General features: G+C 41.3%; 1 protein-coding gene across 3 annotated transcripts in view; it reads right to left on the reverse strand.

Annotated features, from left to right (window-relative positions):
* Positions 1–507: 507 nt before the first annotated feature.
* The window catches only part of Tmcc1 (transmembrane and coiled-coil domain family 1), a 139432-nt gene continuing 119598 nt past the window's right edge, over positions 508–20341 (reverse strand). For all 3 annotated transcript variants that reach the window (XM_041632952.1, XM_041632960.1, XM_041632968.1), the window contains exons 3-4: positions 6639–6774; positions 508–4234 (exon numbers count right to left, since the gene is read on the reverse strand). In XM_041632952.1, coding sequence (XP_041488886.1) covers positions 3920–4234; positions 6639–6774 — 451 coding nt within the window. In that variant the 3' untranslated portion in view covers positions 508–3919. The remainder of the gene's footprint in view (positions 4235–6638; positions 6775–20341) is intronic.

Genomic DNA, 20341 nt, shown 5'->3' on the forward strand with positions numbered 1-20341 from the left:
ATAAATCTTTCAATATATATTATTTTCATTCAATCTCCTCTAGATAACCCTAATACACAGTCTCTCAGTGAAACTAGAGATTATAAATTTGGAGAGACCTGGCCAGCAAGCACCAGGAATCTGTCCATCTCGCTATCTCCACAACCGCGCTTACAGCTGCACACTCACACACCTGACTTCTACATGGGTGCTAGGCATCCAAACACAGGTCCTCATGCTTGTGCAGCAAGCATTTTATCAACGGAGCCATTTCCCTGGCCCTTCAAACGTAGTCATAGCTACCAGCTAAAACATTCATGGGAAAGTGCCAACCTGGAATGATGTCTGTAAGGTCCAAGCAGTTGTGACAGCTTTCTGGTTGCCAGTTACAGTTTCAAGACACTAGTGTGACAGCTTCCTCCCCATCTCTCCCACTCAACCCACAACCAGAATTTCCAGACAGATGCACCTGTCACTGGAAATAGGGGATGCACAAAGAACAAAACAAACCGAGTCAACTGGCAGGTTTCTAGCTGAGGTCTTTATTTTCATTTTATGTACAGCAAAGGTGCTGCTGAGACTCCACAGCAGCCAGACAGAACATAACTGAATTCTCTCTCAACAATTAGCAGCTTAAGATCTAGCATCTACATGTAACGTTCACGCGTTCACAAGTATTGTCTCTTTACTCTGCAATTCGTGCACGTAAGTCTTTAGTCTTACACACTTATATAAAACACACGTACAGTCAGCCTAGTAGTCAGCCCCTTCTGAGGGTATCACCTAGCATACACAACATACAGAAGAGCCACATTCAAAATCCCAGTTTAATTGGGGGTGGTGTGAGAACCATCACTTTCCTGTGCTGGCTTGTTGATGACAGCATTTGGTTTTGTTTGAGATGTGTATTTTCCAAAACTACAAGGTCAGAACACTGGAGCTCACTCAGAATCCAGTTTCACTGACTACCTTAGAACACAAGATCAGAAGCAAAACCAAAGCATGCCCACTGTCAGATATGACTGGTGAGGAAGGCTTCACCCCAGTGTTCTGGTCACAGACGTTTCATGCCAATTGGGATGGGGCTAAAGAAGCACCGTCAGCGATGGGTCTGAGTGCACCTCTTAGGGTCAAGGACCTGAAACTGGAGCAGACAGCCGTCAACCTCATAGAGTGAAGGCCAACTCTACAACCATGACAGTCACCCAGGCCAACACGGCCTGCCTCACTCACTTGGGGTAGGTACCATCATGGACAAGGGAATCAAAGAATGCTTCATTTTAGCGGATTTTTTTAATTAAATTTTTTTTTTAAGGAAAAGAAGCATTAAATTGTAGGTAAGCTTCTCTCAAATCAAGTGCTAAACCATCAGAGCAAGGCTAGTGAAAGGCTGTGAATAGAAAAGACAGCCAGAGTTCCAAGAAACTCAAAGGTGACAGGGAAGGGCAGCAGAAAGTACAAGCAGGCAGGATAACAGAAGTGTGTTATAAGCAGCACTGAGTGCAGATAACTGCGGGCTTGGTGAGTGAGCAGGGGTAAGACAGCGAGAGCCATGATAGCCCTATCCTGGACAGTGATGTCCTGTCCTTCCCAAGACAGTCTGCTAAAAGGGAAGCAAGGAGTCAGTGTGGGTCTGTCTGTCTGTCTGTCAGAAGCTCCAGATTCTTTTTCCTTCAACAGAAGCTGCCATCAGGAAATTAGAGACAATTTCAGTTTCTCGATCACAGTGACCATTTGGGGGTCCTCCTGCGGAACTGTTAGGAGAAGCCAGTGGGCTGCCACCGGATCATCTCTCCCACAGTCCCATGAGGCTCTCTTCTGTACCAGAGCAGCGACTGTTGTTCAGCAAGGTCAGTGTCCTGTGGCACTCTTGCCCGAAGCTGCTGCAGGATTTTCAGACAATGCTAACCTTCTAAACATAGGCTTGGGGACCATTTGTTTTGGCATGAATATGTATTGGTTTTAATTTTTTTTTTTGTCCCTGCTTTAGGTGCTCATTATGAGGTGGATAACAACCATATGGGGGATGGGAGAGGAGACTGGGTACCTGAGTTAACATATCAAAGTGAGAAGGCCAGCAGGCCAAAGCAGCAGCAGGCTGGAACTGTTAGGTAAACCATGCTTTTCAACAGACAGGGCATTGCTACCCTAATTCTGAAAGAAGGTCCTGGTGTGGGGACATAGGCAAAAACACACTTTGTTTCTCTGTCCGGGGCACAGTACATGGCTCCTTTGCGTTACGTGGGCACACAGGGGGAGGCCATTGGAAATGGCATTTGTGACCTACCTCCAGTCACATGAGTTTAGTCAGGCTCTCTAGTTTTCTCTGAAGGTTGATTCAGGTTCCACCTGGGTGAGGAAACTGGCTGTGGGATAGGGACAAAGCTCAGCTCCTCTTCCTAAACAGCCACTGAGCAGTTAGTGAGGTTAGTCAGTCTGGGTTAATAGGAAGTTTGCACCCAGAATTTAGGTTCTTGTAACCTGACATTTCCTTTTCTGCTTTTTGGGAGAATCACCTTCAATTGATCCTCTCAGGCAGACAGAATAAAGCTTTGAAGTTAAGGATGCTGAGGCCAAAATGCAGACAAGACTCCACATCACTTTGGTTTCGGTAATTAGGGGGTGTTAAACAATAAATTAAGCAAACACAAAGAGTTATTTATGACTCTCATAACAAGGTAGGGGGGTTTGTTTGTTTTGTTTTTTTCTAAAGAGAATCCCAGCCCAAGGTCACTTGGTGAACATTTACTTGGGTGGGAGGTGGGCAAAGTCCAGTCCTACTACACAATTCTGTTGAGGTCACACCCCCTCATGCAAACCCCTCACCACTCCAACCAAGCCAGACTGGGGAGATGGTGCTGTGTGTAAAGACCAGAGAGCTGGGGCAGCCACAGGGTGGCAGAGGGCAGCACTGGCAGCAGTCTCCAATTCAACTGCTTCAAGATAACAGGGGGCAGCACACTGAAATATCCACACAGCTTCATTTGAAAACATCACTGCTTTATTTCAAAGAAAAAAAAAGACCCTCCCAACTCAGGACCCCTCCCCTCAAAAATACCCCAACTCCATCCCAAAGCCCAACCAACCAAACAAAAAAAACCCCACAAAAAACACAACTAAACAAAAATACCCCAATAATAATAACAATAATAAAAAATCCTATTAGAAACTATAAGGAAGCACTGAGAGTTTGAGTATTACATTCTTCAAGTATGTTGTTCGGATTTTTTATTTTTAAGTTGGTAACTATACACATATAAAAAAAACCAAACAAACCTTAAAAGTGCGGCCAAGAGATTTTGCTTAAAGTTAGGATTAAGGGCTACTTCACAATACTGAACAGGACTGCACAGTCATCCTGTGGTTTGATGCTCTTGCTTCCAACCCTGGCAGAGTTAAGGAAGGCGCAGGTTTCAGAAGTGATCACACTTCAGGTCAGCATGAGAAAGCCTGGGAAATGTTTGTGTTCTTCCATGGCAGGGGAAACCCACCCTGAATCTACAATTCCACCCTGGAATGTGGTGGGACTTCACAGTAGAGTTAGTCTAGACGAGGAGAGGAGCCCAAGAAGGGTAGGTGTTGGACCTGGTCAGATTTTTGCATCTGTTTAGTGGGTTTAGTGCAGTCCTCCAAGCCTCAATTCAGAATGCCCATCGGTGTGTTGCAGATTGTTGGTTCATGTTAAAGGACTGTTTCAGATTTGCATCCCAAGGAAAATCATGCTACATAAAAATGATCCAAGATTTTGCCCAAAAAACTTCTTGGATAAAATCTAAAAAATACTATTGCAATTGCGTCTCTTGAAGAAAAAAACATTATTCTAAATGTAAACAGATTCACTCAACTCTCTTGTAGAAACTTCAGAGTGGGTAATGCCGCTGTCTAGCTCTCTTGGCATGCACTCGCCAGACGGTGAGGAGCACTACTGTCTGCACCAGCATCATCTGGGGGGTGAGAAGAGTCGGTCCACATAGCTGAAGAGTGCGTCCCAGTGCTTCCAGAGAAAGGCAATGAAAGCCACAAGGAATAAAGTGCTGAACGTCCTGTTGCGTGTCTTCATGAGGGGGACCACACAGTTGGCTACTGTAGATACAAAGACCAAGAGGACTGCCATGACGGCCAGGAGGATGTTGATGAGTTTGCCCAGAAGGTTTCGGGCAGTGGCATTCTCCAGCCCTTCCAGCTGCACCACCTGCTGCTGTTGCTGCTGCAGCTCCATCTTGGAGATTCGGGTCTGACAGGCCTCCAGGGCCTCCTGCGGGCCAAACAGGGGATGGTTAGGCTTCTGTTCTCACAACTCTAGGGCTAACATGCCCTGGGAGAGGCAGATACACCCAGAGCCATGCCAAAGATTTGAAGTAGCCAGAACCTGGGATATGAAAAGCCACACACACATCACTCCCACCCCTCTACTGTACTCCTTGGGGAATAGCTACAGGGAACAGTGAACATACTTTGATTTATTTTGCCTAAAATTTACTTAATTTATTTTTTTATGACAAGAGTCTCTTGTATCTCAGACTGGCCTTATGATTGCTATGTAGCTGAAATGACCTTGAACTTCTGATCTTTTTTGCTTCAACCTCCTGACTGCTGAGATCATAGGCATGTGTCATCATTCCTGAATGGCCTAGCTTCAATTATAAGGTTTTTATTCCTTTTTTTTAAATAAGTTTTTTTTAAAGTCTTTTAAAAAATATTTATTTATTTATTATGTGTATAATATTCTGTCTGTGTGTATGCCTGCAGGCCAGAAGAGGGCTCCAGACCTTATTACAAATGGTTGTGAGCCACCATGTGGTTGCTGGGAATTGAACTCAGGACTTCGGGAAGAGCAGACAATGCTTTTAACCTCTGAGCCATCTCTCCAGCCCAGGTTTTTATTCTTTTAGAAATTTTGAGTCTAAGGCAACGAGACACATACACTTGTTTATCTAAACAGTATCTCAGTATTCTCAGTTCTCAGTATTCTCAGTGTCACCACATGACACTGTCATACTAGTAAGTTCACCCTTTACCTGTACTAAGTCTACATATGTATTTGCTTAGCATGGGGTTATTATAGGCATTTCCTACCATAATGTGCATTGCATTCTACTGGAATCAACTATAACTTAATTTACTTTTTGCTCAATAGTGGGTCTTAAGGATTGTGCTATGTCAAAATACAGGGATCTACCTCATTTTTGTGTGTACAGACATGTGCATGGACATGTGTGCATGTTCTAGTGAAGGTCAGAAGACCAGTGTGGTGTTGGTCCTCAGGTACGCTCCACCTTTTGCTTCAGACAGGGCCTCTCACTGGCTGCAACTCTGCAAAGCAGGCTAGATTAGCTGACCAGAAAGCTCCAAGGATTTGCCTGCCTCATCTTGCCTTTGCTGAGGTTACAAATATATGACATTATGCCTGGATTTAAAATTATTATTATTATTATAGCATTCATGTGTTTGCAGATCAGTATGGAGATCAGAAGACAAATGTGAGGGATTAGTTCTCGCCTTCCACCTATATCCAGTTCTGGGGACTGAACTCAGTTGTTAAGCTCCATAGGAAGAACTCATGGGTGCATACTCTTGTGAGTATGCCACAGTTTAGGTACCTCTTAGGGATTTTAAAGGTTTTTTTCCTTCCCTGATTTTTCCCCCCACTCTAACAATGATGCAGTGAACACCTCTGAATGTGCTTCACTACCACACCACCTGATGTTTTTATGTCAAGACATCCCTGATTGGAGAAAGGGAACTGTGACTTCACTGTAATGAGGGCATACTCCCTTTTCAGGTCAATCTCTAAGGCATATACTATGATGACACTCTACAGAGGACATTAAAGTGACCTACTCCCCCTAAGGCCAAGCCTTATGTAAACTGCACCCTACCACTCAGGAATACAAACTTCATCCCCTAGCGAGGACAGACATTCTCCCAAGGCAACCAGTGGCTGGAACGCTGGGATTTTCTAGCCTTAGTATCGTCAATGTTGTGTCTGGTCTTCTGGGATGCGAGGTAAGGCCTAGACATTAGCCTGAAGCTAGTTCAAAAATGGATAACGGATACTGCTCACTCTAGAACTACCTCGGGATGAAAAAATAAAAATGTAAACAGAATCTGAGGGCCTAAAGAAGATGGCAGCTGGGCAAATAGTCAGGACAGTGCCTCGATTCCTCTTCTCCACACTCACTTCTTTCAAGGTGCTTTCACAAAAACCACCATGACCTCTGAGAAAATCTCCATAGGAAACAGAGAAACCCCACTGTTTTACTTCTTCATGGAATCAATCAAGTGTTCACCTTCAGCTTCAATGATGGGGTTTCTCAAGCCTACAAACAATGGGAATTTTCACAAACCGTGTAATGTGCCACCTGTAAGAGCAGGAACAAAAGCCCCTTTCCACAGAAGCAAAAGATAGGCTAGCTGGCCAGAAGCCCCATCTGAGCAGCTCCAGGGCAGCAATGAGATGGGATGCTCTAGTTTTCCCTTGACTGAGACATCTGCCAATATCTAGAGCTGTAACTCCCCAAATGTATGAACTTTTGAAGAAGGTACCTCCATTGTGTTGAAGGCAGGTGTGTTGTAACTGATAAGACCTTTTCTTGATTCTCTACCCTCATTTCTTTGCCCATTTTCTTTCTTTTTTCTTACTTATTGTTCATACTAACCTGGATGTCCCGGGCCCGTTCATAGGACTGATAGGCAATTTTCTCTTCCATGCTGGCCAGCTCTTGCTTTAAGTTCAGAATCTCGTTCTGATGGAGCTCTGTCAGGTCGTTCAGCTGCTCTTCTAGTCGCTCACATCTGAAAAAGGGAGAGAAGTTGGAGTTTCAAATATTCTACATCCTCCATGATATAATTTAGATCAATTCCCACATCTATTCTACAAAATAATAAAAAAAAAAAAACCACAGAGTTAAAGCAAGTCTGGGGTACTGTTTGCCAGAAGTTGCAGCTTTCAGTCTCCAAAAGGCAGCTGTCACAAAGCTGGTGTCATGGTTTTCCCAGTTTTCTCCACAGCCTCGTATAGCTCTGCACATCTATGATGCTGAAGCAGCTCTTACTCTGCTGAGTATGGAAGATGCAAAAACTAAACAAATCACACCAGGAAAGAGACCTTCTGGTTGTCAGTAATGACTTATTTCAAAACCAGTTGAACAGTGACTTACTCACCCAGATGTTTGTGATTTGGAGACCCAGAAAGTCAGAGCCAGAGGGATCTATCATCCCCATGGCCAAGCAGTGCTTGGGACATCTGTCAACACATATTTATTGAGAATCTGCTGCAGGCATGTTCAAAGTACTGGGACACTGTAGCAAGAAAGAGAGAGCACTTGCTTTCCATTTATTCTACAGAGAGAAGGGAGACAAAAGATCACCAATAGGATTTGATGTAGCCAAGACTAGCAGGTAGCCAAGCATATGGCAGTGTCTAGTGACACTGGAGAGTCAGGGAAGACTTCTCAACTTTCTTCAAGAATGAGAGATAAAGCTTGAAGGATACTAACAGGCTTGGAAGATGAGGAGGCTGAAGATGTGCAAGAAATGTGTACTTCTCCTCAGAAGGAGCAGAAGTACAAACTTGTTCAGACAGGAATGAAGTTGGCATGTGTAAGGGCTGGAGCAGGCCAGAGAAGCTTCAGAATGGGAAGAAGAGAGAATGTTCCTGGAAGGCTAGTTTTATTTATCATGTATCTCTAGCATTTAGGAGCGTGTGCATGCTCATTCACACACATTTATTCTATATAAAGAATTAAGGGCGCTCACCAGAGATTCTAGGTACGAAAAAAAAAACACTCTAGAAAGAAATACATAGAATAACTAGATTCTGGATAGCTGGAGAAGGGGCCCAAAGAAGACAGTGTATAGGGAAATGGGCTGTCTGTGGTGGTGAAGAGGATAGATGAAGCAGGAGTCCTAAGAACTAAAGGGCTTCCAGGAGAAAGGCCAAAAACAATACATTAAAAACACTAAGATAGGGCAAAGGAAGAAAAAACACCTTCAGTTCCTGTTGAACAGAATGAAGTCCTGTGTCAGAGAGCATTTGGGCAGAGCAAATGTCACAGGGAAAACCACATGAGAAAATCCAGGGACTTCCACTAGAAAATGGAAAGAAAGCTGGGGGCAGGCTACGGTGTATTCCCTAGAATCCCAGGTACTAAAGAAGCAGCTGATATAGGAGGACTGTAAGTCTGAGGCTAGTCTAAAAAACAACCAACCAACCAACATACTATTAAATATTAATAATTCCTCCTTTCTTTCCTCTAGTGCTTTTCTTTTTTTCTCCCATTCTCCCGCCTCCTCTTTCTTCTTTTGGTTATACAGGGGATGGAAGCTGTCACTCCGCATGCCAGGCAAGGCCTCTACTACTGAGCTACAGCAACAACCCTACTCTTATTTCTAATCACACTCATGGTGTACAAACTTTGTTTTTCTTTTTAGCCCAGGATAACCTCGAATTTGTGATCCTTTTGCTTCTGTTTATGGATTCTGGGATTACCGGGATCTATCACAATGCCTGGCTAAAGTATATCCACTTTTAAGGAATACAAAGAATTTCTCTAAGGTAATTTTATGTTGCAGCATCTGTGTTTCCCTTGTATTTCTGTGCATCTCTGTGTATGTGCATTGGTATGCTGTGTTGTCTACATGTATGCAAGTAGTCCATGAGCAAATGTGTGGGTGCCATAGGAGGACCTTGGTGTCCTACTCTATTCCTGTTTGTTTTATCCCCTTAAGATGGGAGTTTCTCACTGGACCTGGAGCACACTGTTTCAGATAGAAGCCTAGCCATCAAGCCTCTGGGATTCTTCTGTTTCCAATAGAGCTCAGGTGACAGACATCCATACAGCCATACCTATCTCGATAGGGTCTCACTATATAGTTCTGGCTGGCCTGGAACTCACAGAGCCCCAGTACTGGGAGTAAAGGCAAGTGCCTCAATGTCTGGCCTCATCCCTGTCTTCTTTACTTGGGTGCTGAGGGTCCTCATGCTTGTACAGTGAGTGCTCTTAGAGTCACCATCCCATCCTCCAATATTATCCTTTTTAATTAACATATAATAAACAATGATTATATTCTATTAAATTCTATCCCTTAAGAAATAAACATTAATTTAAGGAGTCATAGTTTGACCCTTTTCATTATGTTGTTAAATCCTATTTTAGGTCTCCTTTAGGCATCTCTGTTGTGCTTTCCTTCATGTTGTTACAGAACAGCACTGCCATGCTCTGTCATCTATAACTAAAACTGATATTTGTGGGACTCTACCTTTTCATATCATCTGCTGCCTAGGGACTCAGGAACAGGTGTCAGCTATGGAAGAGATTTTCTGCGAAAATTTAAACTCATCAGATACTGTAAGATTATATTAATATACTGTCTTTCAAAACTCTTTTTTAGTGGTGGTGGTGAGAGTAAGCTAGGACCCAGAGCCTTGCACATACTAGGTAAGCATTCTAGTAGCCTACTGTTTTGAATATGTGACTTTCTTCATTGTCTTTCTTTACCAGAAGGATGCTGAAACTTAAAACTGGAATTTCTAACTGCCAATCTTGCAGGTGTAAAGCTTGGTTGTAGAGTGTACTCAGTAGGCTCTGTCCAACCAAAAACCAGGCCAATTCCTTGGCTATAGTCAGTAACTGGGATTGGGCAGGGAGCAGGGTGTTGGTGTCTGGCAGGGTGCATGGTGACAGGGCTGCACACTCCTTTAGTCCCAGCACTTGAAAGTTAAGAAACAGGATCACTGTGAGTTCAAGGCTAGCCTGGTCTATACCGTGAGCTCAGGATAGCTAGAGCTATATAACAAGACTCTATCTTGAGAAAAAAAAAAGCAACAATATGAACCCCAAAGATTACTGGGAAGTTTTATTTGGAATTAAATGTGGCTCATGTGCACCCAGAGCAGACTGGAAACAGCAGCCACCCAGCCACTGCTTCCTCGGAGCCTGCTGTTCATCAGGTCTGCTGGGAGGGTGGAAGGTGTTATCTTCCCCTCAGAAGCAGCAGTTAAAATTAAGAGGTCCTAAAGCTACCTGCCAGAGACACAAAGTGAAGGAGGAAAGATGTAAAGCCAGGTTTGTTCAATTTTAAAACCTACATTTCAAAATTCCACACTGCAATGCCATTTTGAAACTAGTCGAGAAGCCAAACAAACTCCCTTAAAAAGTAAAAAATCCGAGTCAGCTTGACAGTGGTTCAAGTCACACATCCACAGTGGGGCTCTGTTGACATGGTGATTTAAAGCTTGGCCAAGAGAAGATACTGAATAAAAGTCTAGACAAATTCAGATTACACGCGCCTTTAATCCCAGCACTCGGGAGGTAGAGACAGGCAGATCTCAGTGAGTTCGAGGCCAGCTTGGTCTACAAAGTGAGTTCTAGGACAGCCAGGACTACACAGAGAAACCCTGTCTCAAAATAAACAAACAAAAACAAAACAAAAGAGAAAACCAAGTGTTAGTAAAGATATGCAGCTGGTAGAACCATTCTTTTCTGCTGGTAAGAACTTAAAAAGGTTAAACAAACAATTTTAAGAAGGCCTATAACAACACTCCAGGTACATAGAGCAGAGAAATGGAACTTCTCTGCACACAAGACAGGCCCAGTGATGAGCTCACAGCACCACACTACAGTATCCAAGAAATTCCCAGATTCTGTATCCTAATGTGCTTGAAACTTGCTGTTCAGTTTAGTGATTCACCGTTCACTTGCTGCTCACAGATATCAGGATATGAAACAGAAAAAAAAAGTGCTTTTCAACTCCCTGTACCCAATTCCAAAACCCTAGCAAAACAGGCTGACTTTTGGCTTCATTCCCCAATATGGCTACTATAGACTTTACTGTGACAGAAAGGTGCATGATCTTTTTTACCCAACTTTCTAAACAGGGAGGCTCAGGTAGGCAGACGGTGAGATCCAGGCAAGCCTTGTTATACACAGCAGTTTTCAAGCCAGATTGGGATACAGAGTGAAACTGACTTTTCAAAAACAAAACAAATGAAAACAAACTATGCATGAAGCGTTTAGAGTCCATCCATAGCACTGCATTAAAAAAGAGGGTGTGTGTATGTGTGCGTGCAGGTGTGTAGTGTGTGAAGTGGTTGATATCCTGGGGACATGGAAACATAAGATCAGAAAAGTTCAAGGTCATTTTTGGTCACTTTTGGAGTTAAGAGGCCAGCCTGGGCTACCTGTGACTGTCTCAACAGAAAAAAACAAAACAAAAAAAATCAAATCATCAAAAACAGAATTCCCCAAATTATGTGATTCTAGAAGAGCAGTTGCGAGGACTATCCTGCAAATGGCTTACCGGGCACAAACATCTCCACCTCAGATGACAAGCCTCTGCTACTTCTTATTTTACTGGGCAGGTGTTGCTCCTGCTATTCCCTGGCTCAAGTTGGCCACATAATTAAACTTGTTCTATTTCTAGCCATCTGCTTCCTTTCTCCCAGACATGCTTTCTGCATGTACACGAGGAAAGGTATCAAGTCAATTTTAACTGGTCTTCATAACTCTCCAGAGAACTTAGTAGAAACTGCTAATCTATGTCTCTGCAGAAACTGAGTCCATCAGCAGTTGAGCAAATTACTTATGAATTCATGGGAAAGTAACAGACAAACCTCAAGCCAAGATTCATCCCAAAGGAGAAGTCATGTCCAGGAGCAATGGTTAGTGTAAGTTAGCAGGGAGTTAAACAGCAAAGTAGCATTTGGTTACTAGAATGAGTGCCCTTTTCAGTTCAGCAGCTGAGGCAGATAAACCGGTCAAGACACTTGCAAGGCAGTAAGTAAAGCTGTGGAACTCGGGTGGAGCAAGATGCTCCTCAGAACTAACCAGTGTGAGTTTCCCTTTTCATGTCAAACAATTACCTGGAAGATGAGGCTGTTACTGTATAGTTGAAATCCTACTAAACTCGTAAAACAGGTGTTTCTCGTTAGTATAGAAACATCTCTAATCTGCAGAGAGGAAACTTAGCAAGCCATAGAAGTCTTTGCAAACTCCTAGGCATAGAGAGTTTGGCCAAATACCCTAGTTGGTATCTTTCTTAAAATGTAGATCTTCTATCCCAGACTCATGGATCAGTAGGATTAACATAGTAAAAATGGTCATGCTACCCAAAACAATGTACAGATTTAATGCAATCCCCACCAAAATTCCAAGACAATTCTTTATAGACCTTGAAAGGACAATTCTCAATTTCATGTGGAAGAACAAACAACAAACAAAAACAGGATAGTATTGGTGTGGGATTCTATGAATATGTTTTATTTCCATTGGTAATTAAAAAGCTGTTTTGGCCAGTGGCTTGGTATTGGCATAAAAATAGACACATTTGGTGTGGGACAATGGTCTGTATTCTGTCAATTTTATTTTAAATAAATGCTCATTGGTCAAAAAAAAATGTAGATCTTCTGGGCTAGGTTCAGTTCATTGCCTTATTGTAAAAACCCTTCTCCAAGCTGGGTATGTGCTGCACACTTGCAGGAGGCTGAGGCAGGAGGACCATGACTGATGTTAGGCTGGGTTACATAGCAAGACTGTTATAAACACACTTAACCCTAGTTTTTCACTCAGAGTTTAGAAGTTTGTTGTTCAGTTCTATCACACCCCTGCTTCCTGTTTAAAGATTTTATTGTCAGCATTTTTTTCTGTATTATTAATCACACTCAAAGTCTGCACAACAAAGAGGAAGAACACTGTATCCGCTCCTGACCTGCCACTCAATTACTAAGGCACAACCCCATCATCTGTCACTAACATTTTTACTGACACAGCCTCAGCTAGGTTCTGGTCTGAATCAGGCTCAACAGAAGAGCCCAGGAAAAACGTGGTGGTGTACTCTTTGGGGGAGAGGGTGTGGAGGAATTCAGGATTCAATTTAATCTACTTAATCATCATGAGCACCAAGACATCAAAATATTGGTTCTCGACTATTGGCTGATGTAGGTGGGTCATTTATCTATCTGTTGCTTTCATTGGTTAATTAATAAAGAAAACTGCTTGGCCTGATAGGGCAAAATTTAGAATGGCGGAGTAGACCAAACAAAATGCTGGGAAGAAGGGAAGTGAGGCAGTCACCATAGCTCTTCTCTCCAAGATGGATGCAGGTTAAGATCCTTTCTGGTAAGCCATCACCTCGTGGTGTTAGGGAGGAAGGTCATTGGCTAATAAAGAAATTGCCTTGGCCCATTTTGATAGGCGATCCCTTAGGTGGGTGGAGCAGGCAGAACAGAATGCTGGGAGAAAGAAGCTGAGTCAGAGAGTCGCCATGATTCTCCCACTCCAGACAGATGCAGGTTAAGATCTTTCCTGATAAGCCACCTCATGGGCTACACAGATTAGTAGAAATGGGTTAGATTAATATGTAAGAGCTGGCCAATAAGAGGCTGGAACTAATGGGCCAGGCAATGTTTAAAAGAATATAGTTCCTGTGTAATTATTTCGGGTAAAGCTAGCTGTGCGGGCGTGAGCCGGGGCGGCAGGAACATAGCCTGCAGCTCCAGATTACAACAGAGTGGAGCCAAGTGTGGTAACAAACTCCATGTAAAACCTAAGAGAGCTTAATTTTAAGTAGAAAAAAAAAAAAACAGAGTTTAACATAGCTTTTTGCTATTTATGGATGGTTTGTCGCAAAAAAAAAAAATGTTCCTGACTCAGCAGCAGAAAAAAACTGGCTGTTTTAAAATGCTGGCTTTCTGGGCTGTGCCGCCATCGTGATCTCTGGCTGGCTCCTGCGGGAGACAAAACTTTTAAACGGACCATTTGGACTAAAATGCTACGGCTTGTTGGTGGCAATGTGGACTGCTGTGTGCCTAAAACTATGTGTGGCTGAGGGGCACCAAATGGCTCTGAGGCAGGAGCGGCTCCTCCAGGCTAAACTGTGCTGATCTCAGGCAGAAACTACCGTAATTACTGTAATAACAGCACAGTTAAGGTTTAGACTTGGCAGAAAACAGACAGTACCATATTACCCCTATGTGGCACAAGCTAAAAATTTTAAAAACTGCTTAACATTTTTAAAAATGCTCATAAATAGTAAAAAAATTACAGATTCACAATAGAACAGATTCAGACCACTAAATGGATCACAATGTTGGATAAATGTACGATTATTTAATTGTAGTTACTCTCTAGCAAAACTTTTGTTCTCAATATTGTTTGTTATATTTATCATTTGTTATAATTGTTTATAGTTATATTTGGTTTAGTTCTGTCTTATTTAGACAAAAGGGGGAGATGTAGGGTTAAGACAGCCCCTTTAGGGGGCGTGGTTGGCCTCGGGTGAATGCCTGCCAATAAATGGGCACACGGAGAGGCGGCTCGGCCCTTTTTTCCTTGCTACCTCCTGTACTACACTGGAACTTCGGTTCTGTAAGTTTTTCATTAAAGTGGTAAATATTCTTTAAAAAAAAAATAAAATTAATGCCCTTAAAAAAAAGGGGATAAAATCTTTAAAAAAACAAAATATAGATTAAAAAAATAAAAAAATAAGCCACGTAAAAGTAAAAAAATTCACAAAAAAATCTGGATTCTTTATATTATTATGTTTTCTTTAAAATTTTTGACTATAAAGGAACTAAATACAAGAGACATTTAATTATGTGGTCTGCCAAACTACATATATGTTCTAAAGGTATCTTGATTTCAAAATTTGGGTCTAAGGATATGATGCTTTGGAGAGGGTCTTCTTTTGTTTTCACAGAGGATGAGACCCTATGGATTTCTTCTATCCCAATATGGTATGATAGACCACGCCCTCCTAAAAGGTTGCTGTAAACACCCTCAAAAAATTACTTTGCTCAACTGCTGACTGAGATAAACCTAACAGGCAGGTTATCCCATAAAAGACCTAATTAACAACGCCCCCATTCAACAAAAAGCAGTTTAGAGAAAAAAACTGCACCCATGTTCCCAAATATTGTTTATAAATGTTCTTTTACATTTAAAGGAGGATATGATATAGATATAAATAATTTACATTGGTATGGATTTTAAGGTCAATTTTGTTATATGTATATGTATTTCTGATCTTAATTAAGGTATTGTGATTGTATAGTTCATTTAAAAATATAATGTATAATTAAAAAATATAGGTTTTTAATGGATAATCATCAATAATAGTCAAACTTGTAGTCATGTTAGTTAGATTTTCTAAATATATAGATATATTTCAATTAAATAGACATTCTTCATATCTTTCAAAGACTACAAAATATGACATTTAAAATATTTTAATAACTTAGGGATTTTCATGGCAATGAGACATGTTTGCTCCTGGCAGCCTCAACTACTTCAAGTGAAAGATGGGCATTAAAGAGGCTCCTTATGGAGTTTGATAGCCATTTGGACAAAAAACTGTTCTTGCCTGGACTGTTACATAAACTGGACACAGAAAACCCACAGAGAGAGGACTGCTAAACTTGCCTAAAGATGAGATGGTCTTTAGGGGTTCCTAATTCATGAGAGTCTGCAAGACATTCTACAGGACACAGCAAAAAATGACTAAACTGTCTTGGAAATTTCCTGCTTCATAAAAATGTCTGCTGGATACTATGGGCCTAAAGGCCAAAGATGGATGCTCCAACAGTACAGAGAAACTTGGGGTGACTGTCCAGGCAGTGAGTTGTCTCTGTCATTTCTAGAGTTTGGATTTCTTGTTTGCTTAGGTAATATTATATCCTTCTGGAGTCTTTGATGAAATTAAAAATTGGCTACAATAGTTATAATTTTCCTTAGTTATAATAAAAGATAAAATAGAAATAAATATTATAACTATAATTCTTGCTTGATAACTGTTTTGTTATATGTAATCTTACTATGTTAAAGTTAAAGCCTTCCTCTTTTTATTTAAACAGATAAAGGGGAAATGATGGAGGAAGGTCATTGGCTAATAAAGAAACTGCCTTGGCCCATTTTGATAGGCGATCCCTTAGGTGGGTGGAGTAGGCAGAACAAAATGCTGGGAGAAAGAAGCTGATTCAGAGAGTCGCCATGATTCTTCCACTCCAGACAGATGCAGGTTAAGATCTTTCCTGGTAAGCCACCTCATGGGCTACACAGATTAGTAGAAATGGGTTAGATTAATATGTAAGAGCTGGCCAATAAGAGGCTGGAACTAATGGGCCAGGCAATGTTTAAAAGAATATAGTTCCTGTGTAATTATTTCGGGGCATAAGCCATGCGGGCGGCCGGGTGTCCGGGACACAGCCCCGCTGCTCTCTCAACAGTGGTGCTACACAGATTATTAGAAATGGGTTAATCAAGATGTGAGAATTAGCCAGTAAGAGGATAGATATAATGGGTCAAGCAGTGTTTAAAAGAATACAGTTTCCATGTAATTGTTTCAGGTAAAGCTAGCAGATGTGGGATACGGGTGGCGGAAAGCAGCCTGCTGCTTCCACTACAATTGGCGGAGGCCCCTTGTTCTTTCCCAGCTGCCCAGACCCAAAATAACCACATAGAAACTGTATTAATTAAATCACTGCTTGGCCTATTAGCTCCAACTTTTTTTTGGCTAGCTCTTACATCTTAACTTAACCCATTTCCATTATTCTCTATTTTATCATGAGGCTCGTGGCCTACTGGCAAGGTCCTGCCTGGTAGCTGTGTCTTTCTTCTCTGGTGGCTCCATGACTTCTCCCTGACTCCACCTACTCTCTCTCTGTATCTTTTCCAGCTTGACTATATTCTGTTAAGCCACTGGCTGAAAGCAGATTCATTAACCGATAAAAGCAACACATATACAGAAGAACTTCCCACATCATTTCTCCTTTTCTGTTTTAATAAAAAGGTTTTAACTTTAACATAGTAAAATTCATATAACATAACAGGTATCAAGTAAGAATTGCAGTTACAACATTTATATCAACTTTATCTTTTATCATAACTAAGGAAAACTATAATTATAACTATCTATTTTTCTACTCCATCAAAGACCCCAGAAAGATATAATATTACCTAAATTAACAGAAAGTAGACCATAAGTGACTTCCAAAACTCTAGAATGGACAGAGACATCTTGCTGCCTGGACAGTCCCCAAAGTTCTTCTTTGCTGTGGGCACCCATCTATGTGGCCCATAGTATCTGGCAGACTTTTCCACGAAACAGGAAATTTCAGAGACAGTTCAGCCAATATTGGAAGTTTGTTAGTCATTTTTTTTCCTGTGTCCTGCAGAATGTCTGCAGACTCTTTTATGAAGCAGGAACCCTAAAGGACTGTCTCACCTTCTTTAGGCAATTCAGCAGTCATTTCTCTGTGGGTCCTGCATGTCTAGTTCACACAGCAAACCATCAAGCAGTCCAGGCAAGAGCAATTTCTTGCCCAAATGGCTAACAAACTCCATTAGGAGCCTCTTTGATGCCTATCATCCTCTTGAAGTAGATTGGTGCTGCTAGGAACAGATGTGGCTCATTGTCATGAAAAGTCCTAACTTCTTAAAACATTTTAAATGCCATATTCTGAAGGTCTTTAAAAGACTTGGAGAATACCTATCTAACTGAAATATATCTCTATATTCTAGAAAACCTAACATGACTACAAGCTTAACTATTATAGATGATTATCTATTAACCTACATTTCTTAATTATACATTACATTTTAAATGAGCTGCACAAACACAACACATTAATCAAGAATAGGAATATACATATAACAAAACTGATCTTAAATTTGTATCAATAAGCCAAGATCCATACCAATGAAAAGTATTCATCTCTATAGCATATCCCCCTTTAAATGTAAACAAATGTTTATAAACAATATTTGTGAATTTGGGCATTGTTGTCTAGACTACTTCCTGCTATTTATTAGGCAAAGTCATTTTTGGAGGTGTTCACAGTGACCTTTTGGGGGGGTCTTGGTCTTTCCTTCAAACCACATTAGTCTGGAAGTAATCCATAGGTTCTCATCTTCTGTGGAAACAAAAGCAGAACCTCTCTTCCAAAGCAACGTATCCTTAGACCCAAATTTTGAAATCCCTTTAAAATATATATGTGGGTTTACAACAAAAGTCTCTCTGTACTTAGCTCATTCCCAGTCAAAAAATTCAAAGAAAACACAATAATATACATAATCCAGACTCTCTGTGAATATTCCATCTTTATGTAGCTTATTTTTCTTACTCTATTGCTTTTTCTACAAGTTTACTCTGTCTCTTTAAAGACTTTGTTTTATTTTTTAAAAACCATTTGCTTCTTTTTATAACTCTCTATACTCTTTTCCTTCTCTCTTCCAAGCCTACGTACATTTATCCAACACTGTGACCCATTTAGAGGTCTTTTTAAAATCTGAATCTCTTTATTGTGTATCTGAAATCCTTTTCTGTCTAGGAGTGCTTCTTAAAAGGCTAAGCAGCAACTAAGGCTGCTTTACTTTTGGCTCCACCCAGTCCAACATGTTGGAGGTCTGTTCATTGCCTCTAAGAGCCATTCTCTCTGCCCCAGTTCCAAGTATGCAGCTGGTCTATGTGTCTATGTTGCGCCATTAAGCAGTTTGTAGCACTCTGCTCACAAACTCCATTTAAATGCTCCTTTGCCAGACCTCTTGAAAGAGTCAGAGTTTGTGCTAGCAGCCACAGTCCAGGAAGCCGCTGTTTCAAAACCGCATGGGGTGGGTGTTTCCTTTTTTTTTTCTTTTTTTTTTTGTGGCTACTGTTCAATCAGGAAAACCTCTTTTAAAAGGAGCTACAGCATTAAGCTGTGTTTAACTCTGTTCTTTTGTGTCTAGAATTCCTTTCCAAGCTTTCTCAGGTTTTACATGAATGTCAGCCTGACCTTGGTGCACCACTGGACAGTATCAGAAGGATAACTACCCTCCCTCCACACACAGAGATTTACAAAGCCCTTTCCACAGCAACTTCACTCCCTCCCACGGAATTTACTCAATTCAACAAGTAAGGAGACAGAAGGCAGAGGACCTCCTTAAGTTTCTTGAAACTCCTCTGTTGGTGAGGTGGGCAAGGGTTTGACCCACCTTGTCCTGCCTCAGGTTTTAAATGTTTATTGGTTGCCTCTCCCCCTTCATTACTAACCAATCAAGATCTATATGATAAAGGGTCATTAGTAATATGATGTCTTCTGTTTCCTTGTCTAAATCCTAAATTAGGAAAAGGGAATTCAGAGATCAGACACCTTCATCTTTTCACTAATGACCCAGTCAACCAAAGGGTACGAAGGAGGAAGAGCGAAGATAAGCTGTGTCTGACCTTTAACATTCCTGCTTTAAAAACCAAGACCTCCTACCCCAAGGATGCTGAGCAGGCATTTTTTGGACTGCTAGGATGGGGTACGCTTTTGATTCTCTAAGTACTGTGCATGATTCTATTTCTTGTACATTTCTTGCAACTCAGCCTGGGCAAAGTTATCATGAGACCAACAACCTCATTTTAAGGAGTTTTATTCAAAGCTCTTTCCTAAATCACTTCTCAACATCTAAACATGGCTTCGTCTTCATTATCAACAAAGAGAAAACCTGGACTGTAAGTTGTTTTTAAGGCAGGCTGAATACAACCCTGGCTGGAAATAAAAATTGCTGTGTTACAACTGCTGGTCATGTCTAGTTTTTTGGAGGTAAATAACTTTATAACTACTCATTGTGGAAGTGTTTTGGGTCTCTGGACTGGGCAACACAGTGGCCTTCTTTGATCAAAGATAAACCAGGGATTCTTCTGGGTTAAATTTCTGATGAATGAAAATCTAGGTGAGTGAACAGGCTGGGAATGCCAATCTAAAGCATTACTTTTTTGGGGTGTGGTTCAAAAATTTGGAGTCACCTTGAGAGCCTGTGGTGCTTCTTAAGTTGGGAAATAGGTCAGTAGAGCAGATGCTTGAAAAAACTTGTGAAGCAGGTTCTGAGACACATGAACTAAAACATAGAGGCAACTCCGAGAACAGACTCCTGTACCATTTCCCAAATGAATCTGGGACACAAAGGTAGACATCTGCCTAGAATCGGAGAGACATAGCTGAGGAGCATGACATGGGAATGTGAACAACACCTGTTTATGTTGGGGAAACAGGTAATTTGGTTTACATCTTATGACTTCAGTGTGTTGAAGCTTGAGAGGAGACTAGGTAACAATGAACTAGTCTGTAATCCTAGCACTTGCAAAACTGAGGCAGGATGACTGAGAATTTCAGACAGTCTAGTGTGATCCTGTCTCAAAAAGGGCAGCACAGCAGTTAGACTCCTAAGAATCTAAGGGTAAACAGTGCATTTTCTTAATACATGAAATAAAAGGTAGCTAAAGAATATTGAAAATAAAATCTACAGGGACAGTCTGGCAATTTAGAGATTAGAAAATGCTATGTGTGTAACATCCTGGCACACCCGGAAAAAACAACATTTACTGAACTCCTTAGCATGTG

This window comes from Microtus oregoni, unplaced genomic scaffold, assembly GCF_018167655.1.
Source record: "Microtus oregoni isolate MIOR12 unplaced genomic scaffold, Mior012 000002F_ref0000024, whole genome shotgun sequence".
NCBI lineage: Eukaryota > Metazoa > Chordata > Mammalia > Rodentia > Cricetidae > Microtus > Microtus oregoni.